At 40.7% G+C, this 22,937-nt stretch overlaps 2 protein-coding genes across 2 annotated transcripts; one reads left to right on the forward strand and one right to left on the reverse strand.

Annotated features, from left to right (window-relative positions):
- Window positions 1-249: 249 nt before the first annotated feature.
- On the reverse strand, window positions 250-2,537 carry LOC106392897. The gene has a single exon (XM_013833669.2). The coding sequence runs from the start codon at window positions 1,404-1,406 to the stop codon at window positions 525-527; it is 882 nt and encodes a 293-aa protein (XP_013689123.2). The 5' UTR covers window positions 1,407-2,537; the 3' UTR covers window positions 250-524.
- A 6,746-nt stretch (window positions 2,538-9,283) lies between these two features.
- Window positions 9,284-19,253, forward strand: LOC106413958 (acyl-CoA-binding protein-like). The gene is made up of 4 exons (XM_013854679.3): window positions 9,284-9,439; window positions 18,526-18,643; window positions 18,740-18,802; window positions 18,942-19,253. Exons 1-4 carry the CDS (start codon window positions 9,428-9,430, stop codon window positions 19,025-19,027), a joined length of 279 nt encoding a protein of 92 aa, XP_013710133.1. The 5' UTR covers window positions 9,284-9,427; the 3' UTR covers window positions 19,028-19,253.
- Window positions 19,254-22,937: the final 3,684 nt, after the last annotated feature.

Genomic DNA, 22,937 nt, shown 5'->3' on the forward strand with positions numbered 1-22,937 from the left:
GAAAATTCCGAGGGATTTCAGAGGAAAAAAGAAATTCCGAGGAATTATTTCCGACGACGTATTTCGTCGGAATTGCGTCGGAATAACGATATTCCGACGAAATTCCGACGATTTTTTCCCTCAGAATCCTTGATGTTTTCTTGTAGTGAAAGGGCTGCTAGTGATGCATATTCATGTTGGTGGACGAGTCACATTCTACAAGAGAAAGCTTTCCATTTGGACTGTGAAATCCGATGACAAAAGCTTTCATCTAGGGCAGATTTTGATGCAAAAGAAAGAGAAATCAGTTATGAGATGAGGTATTCAAGGAAACGTATGAGGATCCAAAAGTATTCCGATGGAGCTGAAATTTAATGACGATCTTATTTATGTTACTGTCTTGCAATTCAAAGGTCGGATTGATATTTCTTTTTTTTTTTGAAAGAATGTTAAATTCATTCAAACAAAAAATACTGTTTACAACCAAGGTTGCTTGTTTTAAGCTCAAAAGAAATTGAAACTTTGCTTTACATTAGAAAGTAGGATCATCTAAAGGAGAACCAAGTTCCCATGGCTCCATGATAAGCTGAGTTGTGGCTATGTCTGATGCTTGAGATACGATTTCGAACTTGTTTGTCGATGATTTTTGTAAGCCCTGACGCAGCCTTTGGGTCCTCTCCAAACCTCCTACCATTCCGTTCTGCCCAAACTGCACATAGAGTGGCTTGGAAAACATATCGAAACAAGAACAGCTCCAGTTTGGTTCGCCTTTTAGTGAGAAGGGGTATAATGTCATCCCACACATTGGTATAATCTATCCTCAAAAGCTTTCTGGTGAGGCTCGGCCACACCTCCCCCGAGTATTTACACTGAAAAAACAGTTGGTTTTTTGTCTCAGGACAGTCCTTGCACAGCGGACACATAACCGCAATGCCACCATTCCATAGCGATATGCGATCTCCAGTAGGCAGTCTATCCAGGATTGCGACCCATGTGTGGAAGGAGAACCTTGGAGTGCTGTAGCGAAACCACACACCTTCGAACCAGTCAACCCGTTCCTGCATCCCTCGCAAGAGCTTCCAAGTTTCTTTGGTAGTAAAGCTCGGTTTATAATCATCACCACACTTCCATAGTCTGATATCCTCTTCACTCTGCAACCCTCTGTTTTTAACCTTCAAAATCTCCAGCTCGATGAGATTATAAAGCTCCACTCGGTGTCTTCTTCTCTTGTGCTTTTGGATTACTGTATCAACTGTATCATGGAGTCGTATACTCATATTCATAGGTCCACCAGCTCCTGTTTTATCCATTAGACATCCTAGTTCTGACCAGTCATCAAACCAGAAAGACGTTGACATGCCATTCTGAACTTTCATCTTCGAAAATACAGCAGCTACTTCTCTGCACTTGAGTAGCTTCTTCCACATCCACGAGCCAAGAGAACTAATATCTTTTACTGTCCAGAAAGATCCCTTGCGGATTAGATAACGTCTCACCCATTTCACCCAAAGAGAATTTTTTGAAGATAGGATACGCCATACCAACTTCAGACAAGAGACCTGGTTTGCTTCCTCAAGAGACCGCAGTCCCAAGCCTCCTTCTTCTTTTGGCCTACAGCAATCCTTCCAACTAACTTTTGCTTTATTTGTATTCAGATCAGCTCCCGATCACAGAAACGCTGCGCAGAGACTGTCAATCTCTTGAATACACTTTCATGGCAATTTGAATGCTGATATCCAAAAGTTTGTGAGACTGTGAATAACAGATCCAATCAGCTGCAGTCTACCGGCGAAAGACAAAAATCTGGCTGTCCAGGAACCAATACGAGCTCTGATCTTCTCAATCAAAGGAGCATAATCTCTTACAGTCATTTGTTTAGTTAACAGCGGCAACCCGAGGTATCTCACTGGTAAGTCACCGTGGGCGAAAGCAAAAGTGTCAAGGAGCTCTTGCTTCTCAGTATCTTGTACACCAGCGAGAAAGATTGTTGTCTTTTCCATGCTGATATGTAGACCCGACATCTCAGCAAAATGGTTGAAAATATTTATATACCTTCAATGGATTGGCGCTTCCCATCAGTAAAGACTAGCAAATCGTCTGCAAAGCTGAGATGTGTAAGCTTAAGTCCTTGGCAGTAAGGATGGTATCCAAATCTCTTTTCTGCAGCACCTTTGTTAAGCATTTTCGACAACACTTGCACACAAATAACAAACAGGTATGGTGACAAAGAACAACCTTGTCTGATTCCCCTTTTGCTATTAAAATATCCGGCAAGCTCTCCATTGACTTGCACCGAGAAAGAGGCCAAAGAAACACATTTTTCAACCCATAAAATAAATTTTTCCGGAATGCCCAACGCTGCAAGAGTGGATAGCAGAAATGGCCACTGTACTGTGTCAAAAGCCTTTGATATGTCAATCAGAATAGCACTTCTGGCCGAGACAGTGCTCTTATGGTAACTCTTGACTAGTTCTGAAGCACACTACAAGAAAACATCGGTATTCTGACGGACATTCCGACGGAAAATGAAATCCTCGGAATTTCCTGAGGAATTTCCGAGGAAATTCCGAGGAAACCCAAATTAATATACCGACGGAATTCCGAGGAAACATCAATCCGTCGGAATATTCCGAGGAAATTCCGACGAACTAGTGATCGATCGATGCGTTTTTGGACATTGTTACGCTTTGGTCCATATTAGTGATCGATCGATGCGTTTTTGGACATAAATACATCGATCGATCCGTTTATAAAAAAACATTCGAGATTTTGAAACCCCAAACACTAGTTCCTCAGAATTTCCTCGGAATATTCCGAGGAAATTCCGAGTAACACTTGATATCCTTGATCGATCGATGGGATAATCTCATCGATCGATCACATTGTTACGCTTTGGTCCATCTTAGTGATCGATCGATGCGTTTTTGGACATAAATACATCGATCGATCCGTTTATAAAAAAACATTCGAGATTTTGAAACCCCAAACACTAGTTCCTCAGAATTTCCTCGGAATATTCCGAGGAAATTCCGAGGAACACTTGATATCCTCGATCGATCGATGGGATAATCTCATCGATCGATCACATTGTTACGCTTTGGTCCATCTTAGTGATCGATCGATGCGTTTTTGGACATATATCCATCGATCGATCCGTTTAAAAAAAAAATTGACGTTTTGAAACCCCAAACACTAGTTCCTCGGAATTTCCTCGGAATATTTCGACGGAATTCTGAGGAAGAAAAGGGTTTCCTCGGAATTCCCTCGGAATATTCCGAGGAAATTCTGAGGAAATAGGGTTTTTAAACCGAAAACAACGTTTTGCGGTTTGAATAACACCTATATAACCCTTATTAAGTGTCTTACGTTCATTATGAAGTCAAAAATATGTTCATTACCCTATAATAAACACTTTTCCGATTGTATGAACGAAATCCCCACAACATAAGAGAAACACTTATACACTTTAATGAACGGTAAAGAGAATACTTACAATTCATTTTGAAATTTGTCATTTCATGGTTTATGCTCATCTATACAAAGAATCTTCAATGGTATGCATTACAATTGTATAAGAAATGAAATACGGCAAAAAAAAATTGATGTTTTGAAACCCCAAACACTAGTTCCTCGGTATTTCCTCGGAATATTCCGAGGAAATTCCGAGGAACAATATAAATTAATAGAAATACATGCACAGGATATTCTTTTTCCTCGAATTAATGAAAATATTCCGAAGAAATTCCGACGGATATTTAAGTGGCCGTCGGAATTTCCTCGGAATATTTTCATTTAACCGGGCAAACAAGCCGCCAAATATTTCGCGAAAATTGAAATTGAAAATACTGAGGGAATTCCGACGGAAAATATCCGTCAGACCCAAGATTTTATAAACTTGAACCGCATCTTCTTCCCCATTTCTCTCTTCTTCCCCATTTCTCTCTTCTTCCTCTCCGGCGATCTCTCTCTCCTTCCGGCGTTCTCCACCTTCTCTCGCGACGATCTCTCCGGCGAATCCTTTCCATTCCTTTACAAATCATGTAAGGACCTTATCCCACTCTCTTAGGTCCTATTTGTTAGGTTTTTAAGTAGATTTGATGATTTTAGAAGTTTTTTGATAGATTTTTGTTAGGGTGATTGGGTAGGATTGTGATTTGTTGTGTAATAGGTTTAGAATTGTGATTTGGTTGTGTTGAATTGATTTAGAACTTTTTTTATAAATTGTTTATTATTTTTGTATTTACAAAACGTTTATATAAATTCGATTTTACAAAACGTTTTTGTATATAAATTCGATTTTTGGATTTATAAAAATATTTATATTTATTAAAACTAATTTTGTATTTATAAAACATTTTTTTGATTTATAAACACTATTTTTTTATTTTTGTATTTATAAAAAGTATTTTTAAATATACAAAACGTTCTTTGTATATAAATTCGTTTTTTGGATTTATAAAAGATGATTTCATATTTTAAAATTAATTTTGTATTTATAAAACATTTTTTGATTTATAAACACTATTTTATTATTTTTTGTATTTATAAATACTATTTTGTATTTATAAAAAGATGATTTCATATCTATAAAAATATTTATATTTATTAAAACTAATTTTATATTTATAAAACATTTTTTTTATTTATAAACACTATTTTATTATTTTTTGTATTTATAAAAACTATTTTGTATTTATAAAAAGATGATTTCATATTTATAAAAATATTTATATTTATTAAAACTAATTTTGTATTTATAAAACATTTTTTTATTTATAAAAACTATTTTATTATTTTTTGTATTTTAAATATGTTTTCTATTTCAATTTTAATTTTATATTTTTGAATTTCAATTTAGAAAATAATTTATTTTTTTTTGAATTTTGGAAATATTCCGAGGAAGTGTATCCCTCGGAATATTCCGACGACATATTTCTCGGAATATTCCGAGGAATTTCCGACGAAAAAAGTCCTCGGAAATTTCCGAGGGATTTCCGAGGAACGATGAAATTCCGAGGAGTTATTTTCGAGGACTTTTTTCGTCGGTATGTCGTCGGAATAGCGTTATTCCGACGACATACCGACGATTTTTTCCCTCAGTATGCCGCTGTTTTCTTGTAGTGGCAAGTAGTACATTTTCCATGAGGAGGCGATCCTTTACAAAAGCTGATTCGTTTGGCTCAATGAACTTAGGGAGGACCAGTTTCAGTCTGTTCGCCATGAGCTTTGAAATGATCTTATATAGAACATTACAACAAGAAATTGGTCTGTAGTCTTTCATCGTTTTAGATTCCTCCTTCTTTGATATGAGAGCCAAAATAGTTGAGTTCACTCCTTTTGGTAGAAACCCAGTATCGAAAAAAGCTTTAACAGCCACCACAAAGTCCTTACCAACTATATGCCATGCAGCCTTAAAGAATTCACATGTATATCCATCAGGTCCTGGTGCCTTGTTTCCAGCCATGGAAAATAAGGCCTTTCGGATCTCTTCCTCAGTAACTTCTTTCGGATTGATATTTCAACGGTTGGTTTGTGTTTCATTCTAGCTTAATAAACCAGCTCATCTGAATTTTCAGATTTGATCAGTTCTGATGGAAATGTCAAAAACGGCATCAAACGAATCCGAAATAAGAAATCTTTTGGCAGAAACATTCTAGACATGTAGAACTCCATTCTCGTAGAAAGTAACTAGAGCTGGAGTCCAAGATCAAAGTTGAATTATTGAAGATCTGAAATCTTGCTCAGTGGGCCTATTGGAAATGGCAGGGACTAAAGGCGCCCCCAGAGAGGACTTCTGCGTCGACTTGATGGGGTCAAAGAATTAAGTACGAGCTTGTTTTCTGCTAAGTGATGATTCAGAGTTATGTTCATGGGCTTCAAGCAGAACTTTGAAGAAGAGAATGTGTCTACTCAGAACTGCTACTGTATTAAAAAGAGACTGTTTTGTGCGTACGTCAGGCTCAGATCCTGTTCTATTGGCGACAGCGGTATCTGTTTGATGTTAGGACAGCTGATTCTAAGAGAATGACATCTACAGAAAACTCAGTCATTTAAAAAAAAAAAGTGAACAAGCAGACAGTGTTCGGAAATTGCGGCAAGACGGAAGAGAGGTCAGGCAGATGATTATAATTTCTTCTAGGACAAAGTCGACTGAAGAAGTTTGAAATAAGGACAAATTCGGAGACTTGCAGAGTATCGATTTATAATTTGAGAACTTTATGCAAAATCACTTTAAGATTTGAAAAGTTTCTGAGTGCAACCATGAGAAAGCTGATATAAAGTTGCTTCTCTAAGGGATGACTGGATACCAAGAGCCGTTGGATTTAATAAAGAACAAGAATGTGTGATTCTGCAAACAAGAACAGTGGGCAAGGGTCAGACACTTGGTTACAACTGCTATCTAAACAGAGACTTTTGAAGGTTGCATATATACGATCGTATTTTTGAGAAAAGTTCTTCATGAGAAACTAGTTTCATACTTGATACTTGATGATGGATGGTTAAAGACTTCTGAACCTTATTTAGAGAATCTGAGGAGTTTGCAATAGAACCAAGACAATGGCAGCCAAAGGGTTAGAACAGAGGCTTTGACAGCATTTGTGAACACGTTTGTAACCGAGAAAGATGTTCTAGTACAAACACAAGAAGGTGGTAATTTAATGAAGAATTTTCAGGCTGACCTTAATGGATGGGATTGATGGTACGAAGACTTGGAAATCGTTGCATTATAATTGGTTACGCTGGAACACGATCTAGTCAGAGAAACGTTTTGACGCAAGGGACATTCTTTTTAAATGAACGTGTTCAGCCTGCAACTTGTTCATTATCTGATGAGAACTCAGATTTGGAGGTTTCTTGAGAGATTCATCTTCTCATACAAAAGCGAGGCTGTAATGTTACTTTCTCATGGAGTCACTTGTGTAATGCTTGAGAATAGCTGAGTTATGATCGGAGACGTTACAAAAGCAGAGACAAAGACATTGTATCAATGGATGTATCGATCTGATCAGAGATGATGTGAAAAGCTTCAACAACTTTTGTGTGTTTTAAATTAGTTGTGCACTCAAGCAGGGAGAGAAGACAATGAAACATATGTGTGCGTACTGGGAGGAAGATGCGTGAGCAAAATAGAGCTAAACACATACATAAGCTCTTTTGAAAGTGGGTTGCAGCTAAGATCAAGGGAGAGTTTTTGGCGTGGTTCTGAGAATATGAATTGAAGAATGTGTTTGGCTTTGAGTATTACTTGGTTCTGATACACGAGCCTGGCTGGAAGGTAATAATGTGGTCTACTACGGTGGTTATACGTGAGCTAAGAACATAATGCTTGAATATCAAACTAAATTAAAAATGGAGAGAATGAAGATGATCTTGTTACTGAGACTTCCAGATGATGTACTGAGAAGCATTGTGTCTGTGTGCTTGGATTCTAAAACTCAGTTACCAAGGGAGAAATTGTTAGTGTTGTGTTGACTAGTTTGAGAAGGTGATTTGGATTCTAAAACGCAGTTACCAAGGGAGAAATTGTTAGTGTTGTGTTGACTAGTTTGAGAAGGTGATTGGATTCTAAAACACAGTCATCCAGGGAGAGATTGAAGATGCAGTGCTGACTGATTTGAGAAGCTATCAGAAGTGATCATTATATATGCCAAAAGACGTGGTAGTACAGGAAGTGGTACAAGAAGTGGTACATGAAGTCATTCAAGAAGCTAAGCTGTGAGGCGACTACTGAAATACATAAGTAGACAACATGAGCACGACTTATACAAGTCAAGACGTGGCTATTGAATTGGGTAAACATCTTAAATATACTATTTAAGATGAGGAAGAACTTCCTTATTCTTAAGAGAAGAAAAAGGAAGATTGCTTAAAGTCCTAGGTTTAGGATTTTGACAATCAGATAAATACCAGGAGACCGTCAAAGAAAAAGGCACGCGCCCAGGGTATTCTTGACAGAGGCACACAGGTGTGTGGCGTCGTCCCACCAAACATATGGTGAGATCTGTTGGTGGTTTATTTATAGAAAACTATACTCGTCGGAAAAGGCATTGAGTAGTAGTTGCTCTAAACCATTGTAATCTAGATAAGAGTGGTAGGCACAAGTGTGTGTTGGATACCATATAGAAATTGTAGGTTACGGCCTTTTCTAATGAATGGTTTCTGGACGTAGTCCCGGATATGTAGGAAACGAACCCCGTTAACAAATCTCTATGTGTTCTTTACTTTATGCTCATACATATTCTATATGCACTCGAACACATAGATCTAGCCACAAATTGCATGCATAGCTTACTCACTAAATTAGATTAGTCACCAAGTTTACTTAGCTTAAGCCATTTGTCACAAATAGACTTAGCTTAGTTATCAACTTTAGTAAAACGTTTTTCCATCATTTTACTCAACTCATGGACTTGCAAATCTGATGGACTTTCTCCTTATAAAATATAACATTTACTTCGCATTAGATTAGATTTTTTTACTCAATCTAATAGGCTTCTAATAATCTATTCACGTCTACTTAATTTTTACTCAACCCAAAAAGCTTGCAAAAATAGTTCTACCAATATATTCAGTGATGTTAGATTAAGTGACATATTCTCTACGATGCGAATGCATCTTATTTCGTTTCAAGATATCAAATACTGGTTAGACTAAATCATTCGTACCTTGTTGACTCGTCCAGCATACTTTTTGGTTAGTAGTCCGTCGAGCATGAGATTGGATTTGAACCATCTCTTTCATCGTTAAATTTTTTCTCAGCGGATCGTACGTGTTTATAAATTTATTTTGAACCTAAGAATGAATTGATATTTTTCAAACTTGATCGAATATTGATAGAGATACGAAGCTTATTTTCAACAATAACTAATATTTTCTCACGGACTCAATTTCAAGAAGTTATGCCTTGGTATATTTCGTTTAAATGGAGAAGGAACATGATCGTAGAGAAAAAAAACACATGACATGTTTGCCTTGTGCCCACGTTGATCGGGATAAGCTAATCGGCGAGGTTCGTGGGTCCACGTGCACAGTAAAAGTTTATTTTTTTCTCTTTAAAAATACTAATATAAAATTTAGAAGGACAATTCTTAATAATAAAGTTTTTATGATTAAAGTAACATTCAAAAAAAAAATGATCCAGTTACAAAAAAAAATGACAAAAATAGATTTTTTTATTTTTAATATTGTTTTCGTTTTTAAAAATTTGAAATCTTTTTAACTCTGAACCATAAGTCTAAATTAGTTAATCCTAAGATAAAAATGTCTTTTAAAAAAAAAAATTTTGTCAGTTTTTTTGCAAAAATCTATGTTCTTTACAAATTAAAAAATATATCTGAGAGCGCGAGTCGCCAATATATATACCGCACCACGCGTAGTCCTCGTCTTCTCCGTCTTATTACACCGATCTTTTTCCGTTGTTATATCAAACTTCCGACGTCTTATCATCATGGGTTTGAAGGTACGATTGATCAGTTTGGACCAATTTAGGTTTTGGTTTCATATTGGGATCTACTGTTTGCTTAATTATCATTTCAGATGTGATCAGACAAAGAATGTAATCGATCTTACCTGTTAAGTGATCTCGAATCCTCGATTGAATCCTCGATTTTTCTGTGTAACTGTGAAACTGTTTGCTCAACAGATTTGGGCTGCGAAATTTTTTTCTCCTGTTAAGCTTATCGTGGAACCGAAATTCGCACTGTCGATTTCCGTTTAAATTAGGAAAGTTAGGAAAAACCCTAATTTCCCAGAGGTCTCGGATATCTGTTAAACCACACGCCAATCAATCAGAACACGCAAGTAAAGACGAAAAGAAATAAGAAATCGTAAAAGAGAGCGAAAGGAGTTTTATTCTGAATTCGCATATGAGCGTTACAACAAGGTAGAAGCCTCGGCTATGAGAGCTGTCGGCGAGATTCCTAGTTCTAACAACCTAAGACTGCAAAACCTAGTTGAGTCGCAGCTCGAAATAACAAAAACGGAAAGTTGCCTAATTGCTCTAAGTGCTAAGTTTACTCTGAGAAAAGTCCTCTCCATGCCTCTCGCCTAGGACCCCTTATATACTGGCTCCAAGGTCGGTTTACGCTTTTCCTCTTCTGCCCTTAAGCCGCCATAGCATAAAAATGGAGATATTCCATTTTGTCCGATCTTCGTAATTATCTTCCAAATTTCGTATTTATCCGCGGAAACTTGACATTTATCTTCCCTTGCGAACCAAGCGTAAACCGACATGCAGTTTACGGGCTGTTGGTTAAGAAATCGTAAGTCGGGCCTCGAGTCATGTCTTAGGTCCCTTTGGGCCGTCTTCCGACTCGAAGCGTTTATTACATCTTCTTTCGATAAAGAATGAACTTTCCGCGGTTTTAACGGTAAAGTTTGATTGATAACTTAGAAATGGCGGGGAATGTGAGACGGGTTCGCTACGGTATTCGGGAGATAGCATCGAAGGGTAGACGAGAATGCATGGACTGATGTCGTATCGATGTTTTGGAAGAGTTCGGTCGCTACGTAGCGACCGAACTTTGGTTCGAGCTCAGTCGCTATGTAGCGATCCTTCTCGAGTTCTTGTCTGATGATTCGAGTCTCTTCCGTAAAGGTTTTCGTAAAGAAGAATCTATTTCTAAAAAGTATTTGTCGAAGAAGTTTCCTACGTTTTTCTTCTTCGGGGACTTGGACGTTAACTTCGTCGTAACCGTTTTCGACCCCAACAGTTAGCCCCCCAGCTCGTTAGATTCGAGACTCTTGCGGGCGGTTTAACGATTTTGGCGAAGTTAGGCGTATGAACGAAGTTTACTTCAAATTCCGCGGAAGAGAATTCTCGAGAAAACTTTTATTTAAAAAATATAAAATTTTGAGTCCCCATTTCTATAAGTAGTGAGCTCTTGTCATTCATTTGCTTCACACCTTTCCTTCTCCAAGCCTTCAAAACTCCCTAGCTCCAAATCCCTTATTTTTAACATGTCTTCTTCCCATGGTGACAAGCGAAGTTCTGATGTGGAGATGGGCGAGGCTACGTCTCCGGCGCCGATTCCGACTTCTCCGCTCGAAGCGCCGGCTTGTGTTGCCGATCATCTCTCTTTTCGAGAGAAATTAGTTCGTCGCCAAGCCGAGAAAGAAAAGGCGCGAACTGGCGCCGAGTTACCGTCCTCTCCTGCACTGGCCGTTGCTCTGGATCATGGGACCGAGGGCGTAACTTCGCGAGATACGGGAACTCTCGCAGGCTCTCTGTTCCGGATGCTTCGGCTTTACCTGCTGGATCGTCCACGACTCCGATTCTCATCGAAGATAAGGGGAGGGCCGCTGACTCTATGCCGCCACCTCCTGCCAGGAAGGAGATCGTTCTAGCGCTGCACGCTCCTAGTGTTGTTCCGGTTACCCAGCCTAAGGGCCGGAAGAGGAAGTTTACCAAGGGCGATGACGGGGAATCTTCGCAGCAAGGAGGCTCGAGCATAGCGTCGGGGCTTCGCGGAAAGGTTTTTCGCTCACTCACTTTCTTGATCGTTGTACTTTTTCCAAAAGACAAAGAATCTCTAACTTTGTTTTCGTTTCGCAGTTCGTGTCGTTGATCGATGGGATGATCAGCGAGTGCGGTTTTGAGACCAGTCGTCTTGCTGGGGAGTTGTTGGAACTTCAGGGTAGATGGTCCGAAACCGAGGCCATGCTGACGGCTGTCAATGGTTCTCACTCCGTGAAAGTGTCAAAACTTGAGATCGCGATAGGGGAGCTCGAGAGGGACCTCGGGAAGACGGCGAGTTCGTTGCTCAAGGAGAAGAAGGCCAGGAAGGCCAAATCTTCGGAGGTCCGTCGTCTTCAGCGTCAGATTGAGAATGATGTAGAATTAGTGAGCCGCGGGATCCAGGAGGCCAAGGACGCTTTTAGTTCTGAGTTCCAAGCTCGCTCGGCGAAGATCTCCGCCTTTCTGGGCTCTCTCGAGTGCATTCGGAACAAGGATTTAGCTTTGGCGACGATCGAGGGCGGGATGGCCGTGGTTCAGTTGTTCCGAAGCGAGACCCCTCCGACCTTAGAGGCCGAAGAGGCCCGACTGTCCGGCTGCAAGGGAGATTTGGCAGTCGTGGATGGAGATTTTGATCTCATCCTAGCTGATCTGAAATCGGCGTGCCTCCTTCCGATGTGTTCAGAAGGCCCTGAGGGGAAGGATCCGGTACTCGGGGGTGACGCGGCTCCAGGTTTAGATGAAGTGACGGGTGAAGAGGGAGCGTGAGCTCTGAGGATGACTTTGGTTAGATCTCTTGCGGGAGAGATTTTTTTTTCTTTATGTTTTGATGTTTCGGCCTTAAATGGCCTTATTTCGTGTTCCGGGACTGGCCGTGTGTGGCTTTGAATCCCCGCCGCTCTGCGGCTTTTATGACAAGATGGTCGAGTTGCGTTTTTCATAAGCTTACGTATGGTGTGGAAGAAGGGTGATGAGTTGTCGTCTCATATCCTTTTTCGATGTGAAATGTTTGTTTCGAGATCTGTTTCGGGAGTTTTTCCGAGAGGCATCGACTTCGCGGGATATCTGAAGATGTCGAACATAAACATAGATGCATGGTTTTGGGATCTCGTATCTTTTGGATATCATGCCTTGAGATGTTAGAGACCAATGCGCTGGGTTTAGGGCAAGACCTAAGTTTACTTTCGGTTTAAGATTTTGTGCGGTGACTAGCCGGCTATCGTTTTACCTGTCGCGATTTTAACCTGATTCGTACCGATTTAAAGTCCGCGATAGGTTCTCGGCTTATATGACTTGTTAGATACGAATCGAGCATCTCTCCGGAGACAATTTTTAAGCCAACCGGAAGTGCTGGACCAAAATTTTGGGTTTCTTTTATAGCGCTATTATCCTTGTGTCGGATGTACAAGAGTCATCTTTGTAAGATGGCTATGCTGTTTAGGACGTTCGAGAGTTCGATGTGATCAGCATCGAACTTGGCGGCGAATGCCGTTGTTTAGAGTTTTTGCGCGAGATATGTGTTAAAATGTTCTTCATTTTTTGACGGAGTGTCGGTTTTTGTCATTCGGAAGAAGTAATCCTTAAAGCATCTCTCGCGACGTCTCGCGATGCCAAGGCTGTTTCTACCTAACGGCTGATTTATTTTCGAAATTCGAAAATGTTTTGCGGATAAAAGGTGATTTTGCTTGGTCGAAATTTTTCGGAAACATCGAAGGCGTGGTCGGATGTTTTCGAGTTTGAGAGAATACGAGTATACGTATCGACTCCCCCCCCTTTTTTTTTTATGAGGGGGGGTCAGCTGAATTTTCCTTTTGACAAACTGCCTACGTACTCCTTATGGAGATCAACCCGTCTCGTAGTTCGGTGATTGCGAGTTGGTCAGTGATAGTAATTTTTGAGATGCACCGCGTTCCAGGTCCTTGGAATTTTTATGCCTTGCATGTTGGCAATTTCGTAGGAGCCTAGTCGGAAGATTTTTTCGATTTTATAGGGTCTTTCCCAGTTTGCTCCGAGTTTTCCCGCGTTTCGTTCAGCGGTGTTTTGGAAGACTTTGCGAAGGACTAGATCTCCCTGATTAAATCTGCGATTCCGTACGTTGGAATTGTAGTACTTCACAGCTGTGTGTTGGTAATTTTGGATCCGGATGAGCGCTCGATCCCGGCGCTCGTCAATGAGATCGAGGTCGTCGAGGAGCATTGCGTTGTTGAGCTCCTCTCCTTCGAGAAGCAATCTTCTCCGAACACCGGGGAACTCTACTTCTGCAGGAATCATGCATTTCGTTCCGTACACCAGAGCGAAAGGGGTTTCTCCTGTTGCTCGCCTCGGGGTGGTACGGTGGGACCAGAGGACTCCCTCGATTTATCGGCCCACCTGCCTTTTTTGGCCTCTAAGCGTTTCTTCAGTCCGTCGAGAATGGTTTTATTAATCGTTTCAGCTTGTCCGTTACACTGCGGATATCTGGGCGTCGATTTGTTAAGCCGTATCTTCCATTTTTCGCAGAACGCCTCGAACCGGGTGGAGATAAATTGAGATCTGTTATCGGTTACGATTTCGTAAGGAACTCCATGCCTGCAGATGATGTTTTTCCATACGAAACTTTCGACTTGGACATTTTTTATACTTGCGTACGAATCTGCCTCTACCCATTTCGAAAAGAAATCGGTGAGAACTAAAAGGAAACGCTTTTGCTTTGAATTATGAAGGGGACCGACGATGTCCATGGCCCAACGCATAAAAGGATAGGGCGATGTGATGGAGGAGAGGACTTCGGCTGGTTGTCGGATGGTTGGAGCATGCCTCTGGCATTTTTTGCATTTTCGTGCGAACTTCTCGCAATCTCCGATCATCGTTGGCCAGTAGTATCCATGGCGTTTGATTTTCACTGCCAGTGATCTTCCGCCGGAATGATTGCCACATGACCCCGAATGTACTTCTTCCATCACTTTTTTCGCTTCTTCCCCTTCCAGGCACGTCATGAGTGGTCCGGAGAATCTCAATTTGTAAATTTTGCCGTCTACTGTTACGTAGCGTGCGGCCTGTGTTTGGACTTTGCGGGCTGCCCATTTCTCGGTGGGCAGGCGTCCGTCAATAATGTAGTCTTGAATCTTCTGCAGCCACGGGGTATCGCAGCCGTAATCAGATTGCTCCGATTGTGGTTGTATTGCAACTTCTTCTTCTTCGTCGTCTTGACCTTCTATGAGGTTGACGACGATTGGCGGTCCGATGCTCGGGTGTTCGATGAACTCGACCGGAATTACCCTTTTGATTCCTGGATCAGAACTTGATGCTAAGGCCGCGAGAGCATATGCCTGGACGTTTTCGGAACGGGGAATTCGCGTGAGGGTAAAACAGTCAAACTTTTGAGCTAGTTTTTGGACCAGTTTAAGGTACGCATCCATCCGTTCATCCCTGGCTTCATACTCTCCGCTGTACTGACTTGCCACTAACTGGGAATCGCAGTAAGTGTGGATGTTTCGTATCTTCAAGCCATGAGCCAAACGCGTCCTGCGACGAGTGCTTCGTATTCGGCTTCGTTGTTTGAGGCGTGGAATTCCAGCCTAAACGATTGCTCTAAGATCTCGTTCGTTGGAGATGTGAGGCGAATTCCGATGCATGATCCCTGCTTGGACGAGGATCCGTCAACGTGAAGGAGCCAAGTGGAATTTGGTTCCTCGTTGGTTATGGTCTCTGTCGGTAATTCGACCAAGAAGTCCGCAAGCACTTGTGACTTTTCGCTTGTTCTTGGTCGGTACTCGATATCGTATTCGCTAAGTTCTACCGCTCATTTGGCTAATCGGCCCGATTGACTCGAGCTATGCAGGATCGTTCGTAGGGGAAAAGTCGTGAAGACGACGATCGTGTGGGATTGGAAATATGGTCTTAGTTTTCGGGCCGATGTTACGACCGCGCATGCTAATTTTTCCATCAGCGGGTATCTAGATTCAGCATCCAGCAAGGTTTTGCTGATATAGAAAATACGTTTCTGTTCGCCGTGTTCTTCCCTGATTAGCACGCCGCTCACAGCTGTTGCTGATACAGTGATGTACAAGAACAAAGGTTCCCCCTCCACTGGTTTTGCGAGGACTGGGGGGAAGCCAAATACCGCTTCAGCTGTTGGAAAGCATTTTCGCATTCTTACGACCATTCAAATTTTTTATTTCCCCGTAAGACATCATAGAAAGGCAGGCACTTGTCTGTCGATCGCGAAATAAAATGGTTCAGTGCCGCGACTCTACCGGTCAACCTCTGGACTTCCCGCTTATTCTTCGGCGAAGCCATCTCGATCAGTGCGTTGATCTGTTTTGGATTAGCCTCGATGCCAAGGAATGTGACTAGGTAGCCGAGGAATTCCCCTGATGCCACGGCGAATCTGCATTTTGTCGGGTTGAGCTTCATGTTATGCGAATTTAACTGGGCGAAACATTCCTCGAGATGTGGTACGTGATCCTTTGCTTGGAGGGATTTGACGAGCATGTCGTCGATATAAACTTCCATTGTTTTACGTAGTTGTTGAGAGAACATACGGTTCACGAGTCGTTGGTAAGTTGCACCAACGTTTTTGAGGCCGAATGGCATTACCCTGTAGCAATAGGTTCCGCGATCGGTAATGAACGCAGTTTTTTCGCGATCGTCTGGGTTCATCATAATTTGGTTGTAACCTGAGAAGGCGTCCATGAAAGACAGAAGTTCGTTTCCTGTCGTTGCTTCTACCAATCGATCGATGTGTGGCAGGGGGAAACTATCTTTTGGACATGCCTTGTTTAGGTCGGTAAAATCCACGCAAACTCGCCATTTTCCGTTTTTCTTTTTGACTACTACGGGGTTGGCGAGCCAGTCTGGATACCTCACTTCCGTTATTGACCCGACTTTAAGCAATTTTTCGACCTCGTCGTTGACCGCGGAAGCTCGTTCAGGTCCTAGCTTCCGCCTTTTTTGTTTGACGGGCTTGAAAGTCGGATCGATATTTAATTCGTGACACGTTATGTCAATGTCAATCCCCGCCATATCTTCCGCGGCCCATGCGAAAGTATTGAGGTTCTTTTTTAGACAGGTTACGAGCTCTGTCCTCAAAGGCTCGCGGAGATTGGCTCCGATTTCGACGCATCGTTCCGGAGATGCTTCCTCGAGACAGACCGTGACCACAGGCTCGCAAGTTAGTTCGCATTTTTCCTCTAGGGCCGCGATGTTACGAGACTGCCAGGAGAGTTCAGCCGAATCTTGACTTCGCGAACCTTGGCCGGAGACCTTTCTCTCCGTTTTTCTAGGAACGGTCTCGAGGTTTGGTCTTTTTCATTTTTGTCATGCGGCGTAACACACCTGTGATACTCTCGGGTTTCCCCATATTACCTCGATTCCGTTAGGGGTTGGAAACTTGAGGCAAAGATGGTACGTGGATGGGATGGCACGCATGGCGTTCAACCATGGCGTTCCCTTGATAACGTTGTAAGATGCAGGATGGTCAACCACTAGAAACTCTGAGACTCTTGTCACGGTTCCGGCTTTGACTGCGAGATTAATCGATCCGCAGGCCACAGTCGTTTTTCCTGAAATTCCCAGTAGTGGGCTAGGGCATTTCGCGATTTTGAATTGATCGATGCCCATTTTCTCGAGAGTATCTTTGAAGATGATATCGGCCGAACTTCCGGTGTCGATTAGCACCCTTGCGACATCGATATCTCGGATCGTTAGTTCGATAACAAGGAGATCGTTTCGAGGTTTGGCTCGATCGACCGTTGCTCCCCCCTTGAACGAGATGACGTTCGCGCACGTTGAGTCTTGCATATCGTCCCTGATCGTTGAGTGGTTTTTGCAGGTTAGATTGATCCGTACCCCCCCCTCTCTCTAGCGCCAAACTGTGGGAACCGAAATTCGCACTGTCGATTTCCCTAATTTCTCAGAGGTCCCGGATATCTGTTAAAACACACGCCAATCAATCATAACACGCAAGTAAAGACGAAAAGAAATAAGAAATCGTAAAAGAGAGCAAAAGGAGTTTTATTCCGAATTCGCGTATGAGCGTTACAACAAGGTAGAAGCCTCGGTTATGAGAGCTGTCGGTGAGATTCCTAGTTCTAACAACCTAAGACTACAAAACCTAGTTGAGTCGCAGCTCGAAATAACAAAAACGGAAAGTTGCCTAATTGCTCTAAGTGCTAAGTTTGCTCTGAGAAAAGTCCTCTCCATGCCTCTCGCCTAGGACCCCTTATATACTGGCTCCAAGGTCGGTTTACGCTTTTCCTCTTCTGCCCTTAAGTCGCCATAGCATAAAAATGGAGATATTCCATTTTGTCCGATCTTCGTAATTATCTTCCAAATTTCGTATTTATCCGCGGAAACTTGACATTTATCTTTCCTTGCGAACCAAGCGTAAACTGACATGCGGTTTACAGGCTGTTGGTTAAGAAATCGTAAGTCGGGTCTCGAGTCATGTCTTAGGTCCCTTTGGGCCGTCTTCCGACTTGAAGCGTTTATTACGTCTTCTTTCGATAAAGAATGAACTTTCCGCGGTTTTAACGGTAAAGTTTTATTGATAACTTAGAAATGGCGGGGAATGTGAGACGGGTTCGCTACGGTATTCGGGAGATAGCATCGAAGGGTAGACGAGAATGCATGGACTGATGTCGTATCGACGTTTCGAAAGAGCTCGGTCGCTACGTAGCGACCGAGCGGAATGGGCGTTTGGTCGCTACGTAGCGATCCTTCTCGAGTTCTTGTCCGATGATTCGAGTCTCTTCCGTAAAGGTTTTCGTAAAGAAGAATCTATTTCGAAAAAGTATTTGTCGAAGAAGTTTCCTACGTTTTTCTTCTTCGGGGATTTGGACATTAACTTCGTCATAACCGTTTTCGACCCCAACACTTATATGTGTATCATCTTGTCCAAGTTTTGTTCTCATAAGCATATATAGCTTCATGAAGAATCGAATCTTTTTTTAGGTTTGAATCTTTGTTTGTAGTGACGCATGTGTTGAGTTTGATTTAAAGTCTCTTTATCCCCTTGAGATATGAGAATTGGAGTTGTAGTAGTAGTATGTTTTGATGGTGGTCACTGTTTTAGCTAGGTAATTAGAAATTCTTCTTCTTGATTTGTGCAGGAGGACTTCGAGGAGCATGCTGAGAATGTCAAGAAGCTCACAACGAGCCCCTCAAACGAGAACTTGCTCATCCTCTACGGACTCTACAAGCAAGCCACCGTCGGGCCTGTCACCACCAGTTAATATTTCCCATGTTAAGATCTTTCGGTTTGCTTTTTGGTTCAACTTTTGCTGTTTTAATAAAGCTTTTTTTTTTGTTATGATTGACTCGAAGGTCGTCCTGGAATGTTCAGCATGGAGGAAAGAGCCAAGTGGGATGCTTGGAAGGCCCTTGAAGGTAATTTCATTTCGTATTTGAGTTGCTACTGATTTCCTTGTAACCAAATGTAGCCTGCGGTTGCTGTCTGAAGTTGAACACTCGCCCATGATTCGAGAGGGGTTTTTGATTTTGTCTTGGTTTTGTTTGTGGATGTCAGGAAAATCCACTGACGAAGCCATGAGTGACTACATCACTAAGGTGAAGCAACTCCTTGAAGCAGAGGCTGCCGCGGCTTCAACTTGATGAATATTTACATAATGATTCATCCTCTGTCTGCAGTAGTCCTATATATAAGCTTCAAATAACTTAGCATAAGACTTATTCTTTTTGTTTCTTGAGTTTCTATCGTTTATGAATCTGTATTTACTTTGTGAACTTGGTCTTGATTTTAATATGCCATATGGTTTGGCATCTCTGTGTAATATTGGTCTCAACGAAGCGGCTTAATGAAAATTGTGACCATAGGTTATCTGTGTGTGATATCATCCTGTTAATTTGAATATAAAACTTATCTACAGGGTATATGTCCGTTACCGCATGCATCATAATCATGATCATCAATCGCATTCCATCTTTTGTCTACGCAATCAATTTAAAAACATTAATTTAGTAAGAGTACAAAACTCCGTTTTAACATTTTGATTCACGTAAATTATACATTTGCTCTCCAAACATATTTTATTTCACAATTATCCCACATATATATAACAACAAACAAATCAGGTATTTACGTAACTTTTATCACTTTAATTAATTAATAAGTATATAATATATGCTTCCTCTGAAAAGATGATTTTTTGCATTTTTATTATTATTTCTTTTGTAATTTGAATGCATATTTTAATAATTAATATTTTAATAATAAAAATACTAATAATGTTTTTTTGAATTGTCACTAGTTGAAAACTATAGAAGTACTTTTAAAACCAGACCACCCGATGGTTGAACCGGATTTGACAATGAACCAGTTATTTTGCTAGGTTAGGTCTAATAATTCGTTTGAGTATGAACCGGTTAGGTAGTCGGATTGGATCTCAGAGTCATTAAACTGATAAAAACCATTAAAACTATCAAAAACCTATAAACCATCCATATAAACATAAAGCTAGTTTATATTTATAACTAAGGTCGGTCCGCGCTATGCACGGAATATAATCTACGTGTGATGTATGTATCTATATTATTTTTATATATTTTCTTTATGTGTGTTTTATGTTAGTATTTACAAAAAAAATGTATCATACCTTTATGGTTTTTAAGAATATTTGGGCATGGAGGAATTATATATATTTAGATTTATCATGTTTGATTATAATGGTGGTGTTTATATTAAAAGATTGAAGCGTATAACATATTAAAAAATAACTAAAAAAAGTTCTGCAAAACTCAACATTCTATGTAGAATAATTACTAACCTAGGTAGATCAACAAAACAAAAATAAAACAATAGAGGCATAACCAATGTCCAATATAAGCATATGCATACGAGAAAGAAATTAACTACATATAGAATTTAGACTAACTTAAATGAGCCTGCAATAGAAAAAGACCGCAGTTTTAATGTCTAGGAGAAGTTAAAAGTAGAAAATAAGAAGCTACCTTCTCCACATAGTAGGGATCCACACCAACCTCCTCAATGATAGACTGTTAACTTTGTATAAAGATGTTGCTCCTAGTTGCGCGAAATAGAATCCTCTCGAACACCATTGAATTTTCGCGTGGCACCAGCCCAGTAAGGAATCCAAGATTTACTTGCTTTGTTAGATTAACAGAGTGCTCTCCTGTTAAAAAGGGCAGCTTGTAAAGCTATTTGCGGAAAACACAATTTGAAGAAGTAAAACAGTTGCAAAAGAGCTCCGAGGGCATCTTCACCCACTTGTGTGATTCTATCTCTCGCTGTTGAGCGGTACTACTTCTAGCCGAACCAGAAAAATCAGCAGCCTAAAAAGACACACAACATACACATGAATGCATGAGATATATATCATTAAAATTGTGTTGACCAAAGCTCATCTATAATAGTATATTTTACAGAACCATAAAGATGTAAAATTAGTTACAAACCAATTCAGGACTCTCTGTGGTAATAATAAGGCGAATTCTCAAGAAGAAGCTTGTACTCCATTAGTTCATTGTAAGAGCTCTGCAGTTTGTCATAATATATTAGCCAATTAACCATGACTGCCTTTTGTCACACTCTAGAGCACCTCGATTTGGTTGATACATATCAGTCCTTAGTAGTGACCTTCTGTTTTGAATCAAACATAAATCTAGTGGGTATTTGATGGTCTTTACGGTAAGCGTTGCTGAGATGTGCAATCCTTGCGTATCAAGCTTTCTCTTTTTATATCACTCTTTGAGAACAGCAGGTAGGATCTTAGGGTTTCCAGTTGATGTTTTCTTCACCATCTCTTGTGGAATAAGAGGTTGTGTGGGCAGTCTCGGTTGGAGATCGTTGGTGAGAATGTATACATATTTTTTTATTTGTTATCAACTTAAAAACAGATTCATACTGATTCTGTATATCAAACTTGAGGCTCCACATCCATGTGAACAACGAAATACGGTTGTTTCATGACACTGTGTGCTAGCGTATCTGCCTTTGTATTTTGCGTCCTTGGTACATGAATGCTTTCTGAGCTAAGAAAACTCTCTTTCAGGGTCTTAATATCTTCCAAATAACTTGTAAAAGTTGTCTATTCTTCTGGTTCTGAAAACAGCTTCACCAATTGAAAATGATCCGTTGCAAAAGTGATCTGAAAATGACGTAAATTCCTCACACATTCCATTTGCCCATAGTAGCGCTTCCACCTCTGCATGAAAGGGTGAGACGCTAGCCCTAACATTTCGTGCCCCCATCAGGCCATCAACACCTTGTAGAGTGCTATACCAGCCTTGTCCGGTGAAAAGATCATTTTCTTTCCAATAACCATCTGTAAAACACCATATGCCCGGAATTGGCGGTAGGGCCGCAGCCTCTACCTGAGTTGCTACCCTCTGCGTGTTCAGCACTTTTGCCTCGGCCCAAGGTGTTGATTCTGTTTCTGAAAATTTAAGGGTGTCCCTGGGGTCTATATCCTAATTACTAAACACTTTATTATTTCTTGCTTTCCAAATGTACTATAGTATCCATGCGAACTGGTGATCATCCATTTGCGGTATAACTCTCCAAAATAGGTGATCCATGTTTGTAAAAAGAGAGTTAGTTGGAAATATATCCGGATTTGACGGTATCTTTGAAAGCGTCCAAACCTGAATCGCTGGAGGACATTAAAAAAATACATGATTTATCGATTCCTCTGGGGCTCCACACTTGGCACAACATATGTCCCCTTGTATTCCACGTGCTTGCAATTTTTTCTTAACTGCTATACACCATGAAACCAATTGCCATAAGAATTGTTTTATCTTGGGTGGGCATCTTATTTTCCAGCATAATTCCTTCAAAATATCAACTGTAGGTACAAACACTCCTGGTGGTTTTTCCTTATCTGGGTAAGCTCTTTCGACCTGATATCTTGATTTAACCGTATATCTCCCATTCTTTGTGAAATGCCATCCATCCATGTATGTCATCTGAGTCCTACTCAGTGTTATGCTTTCTATAATCTTCACATCCTCAAGATCCACCAAAGCCCGAATTACCTGTGAGTTCCAAGTTCGTGATGCATGATCTATGAGAGAGTCCACTGTAAGGTCTGGGTAATTGTGTTGGTTATTTGTATTTGCTGGTGTCTGGTGAGTGGTTGGGAGCCATGGATCATTCCATACATATATGGTTGATCCAGATCTCACCCTTTTAATTAGTCCTTTGCTTACGAGAGATCTAGCAGAAACAATACTCCGCCAGCCATATGACAGAGAATAAGAACGGATCAGTTCCGGGGGTGAGGCTTTCTTGTAGTACCGTCCTTTGAAAACTCTAGCAAATAAAGTATAAATACACCCAATAATGTGTTATTTGCTCATACATTGGGCTATTTTTGGGTATTATTTTTTTTGTTCGAGTATTTATGGTTGTTGTTTTTTGGTTGTGGACTGTTCAGGTATTTATAAAATTTGGTTCGATTTAACTTCTGTTATTTTGGTTTTTGGTTTGTTTTGAGTAACAAAGGTAAGTACAAAAAAATTGGATCCAATTTGGCTCAGTTCT

Source organism: Brassica napus, chromosome C8, assembly GCF_020379485.1.
Source record: "Brassica napus cultivar Da-Ae chromosome C8, Da-Ae, whole genome shotgun sequence".
In the NCBI taxonomy this organism is placed as follows: Eukaryota; Viridiplantae; Streptophyta; class Magnoliopsida; order Brassicales; family Brassicaceae; genus Brassica; species Brassica napus.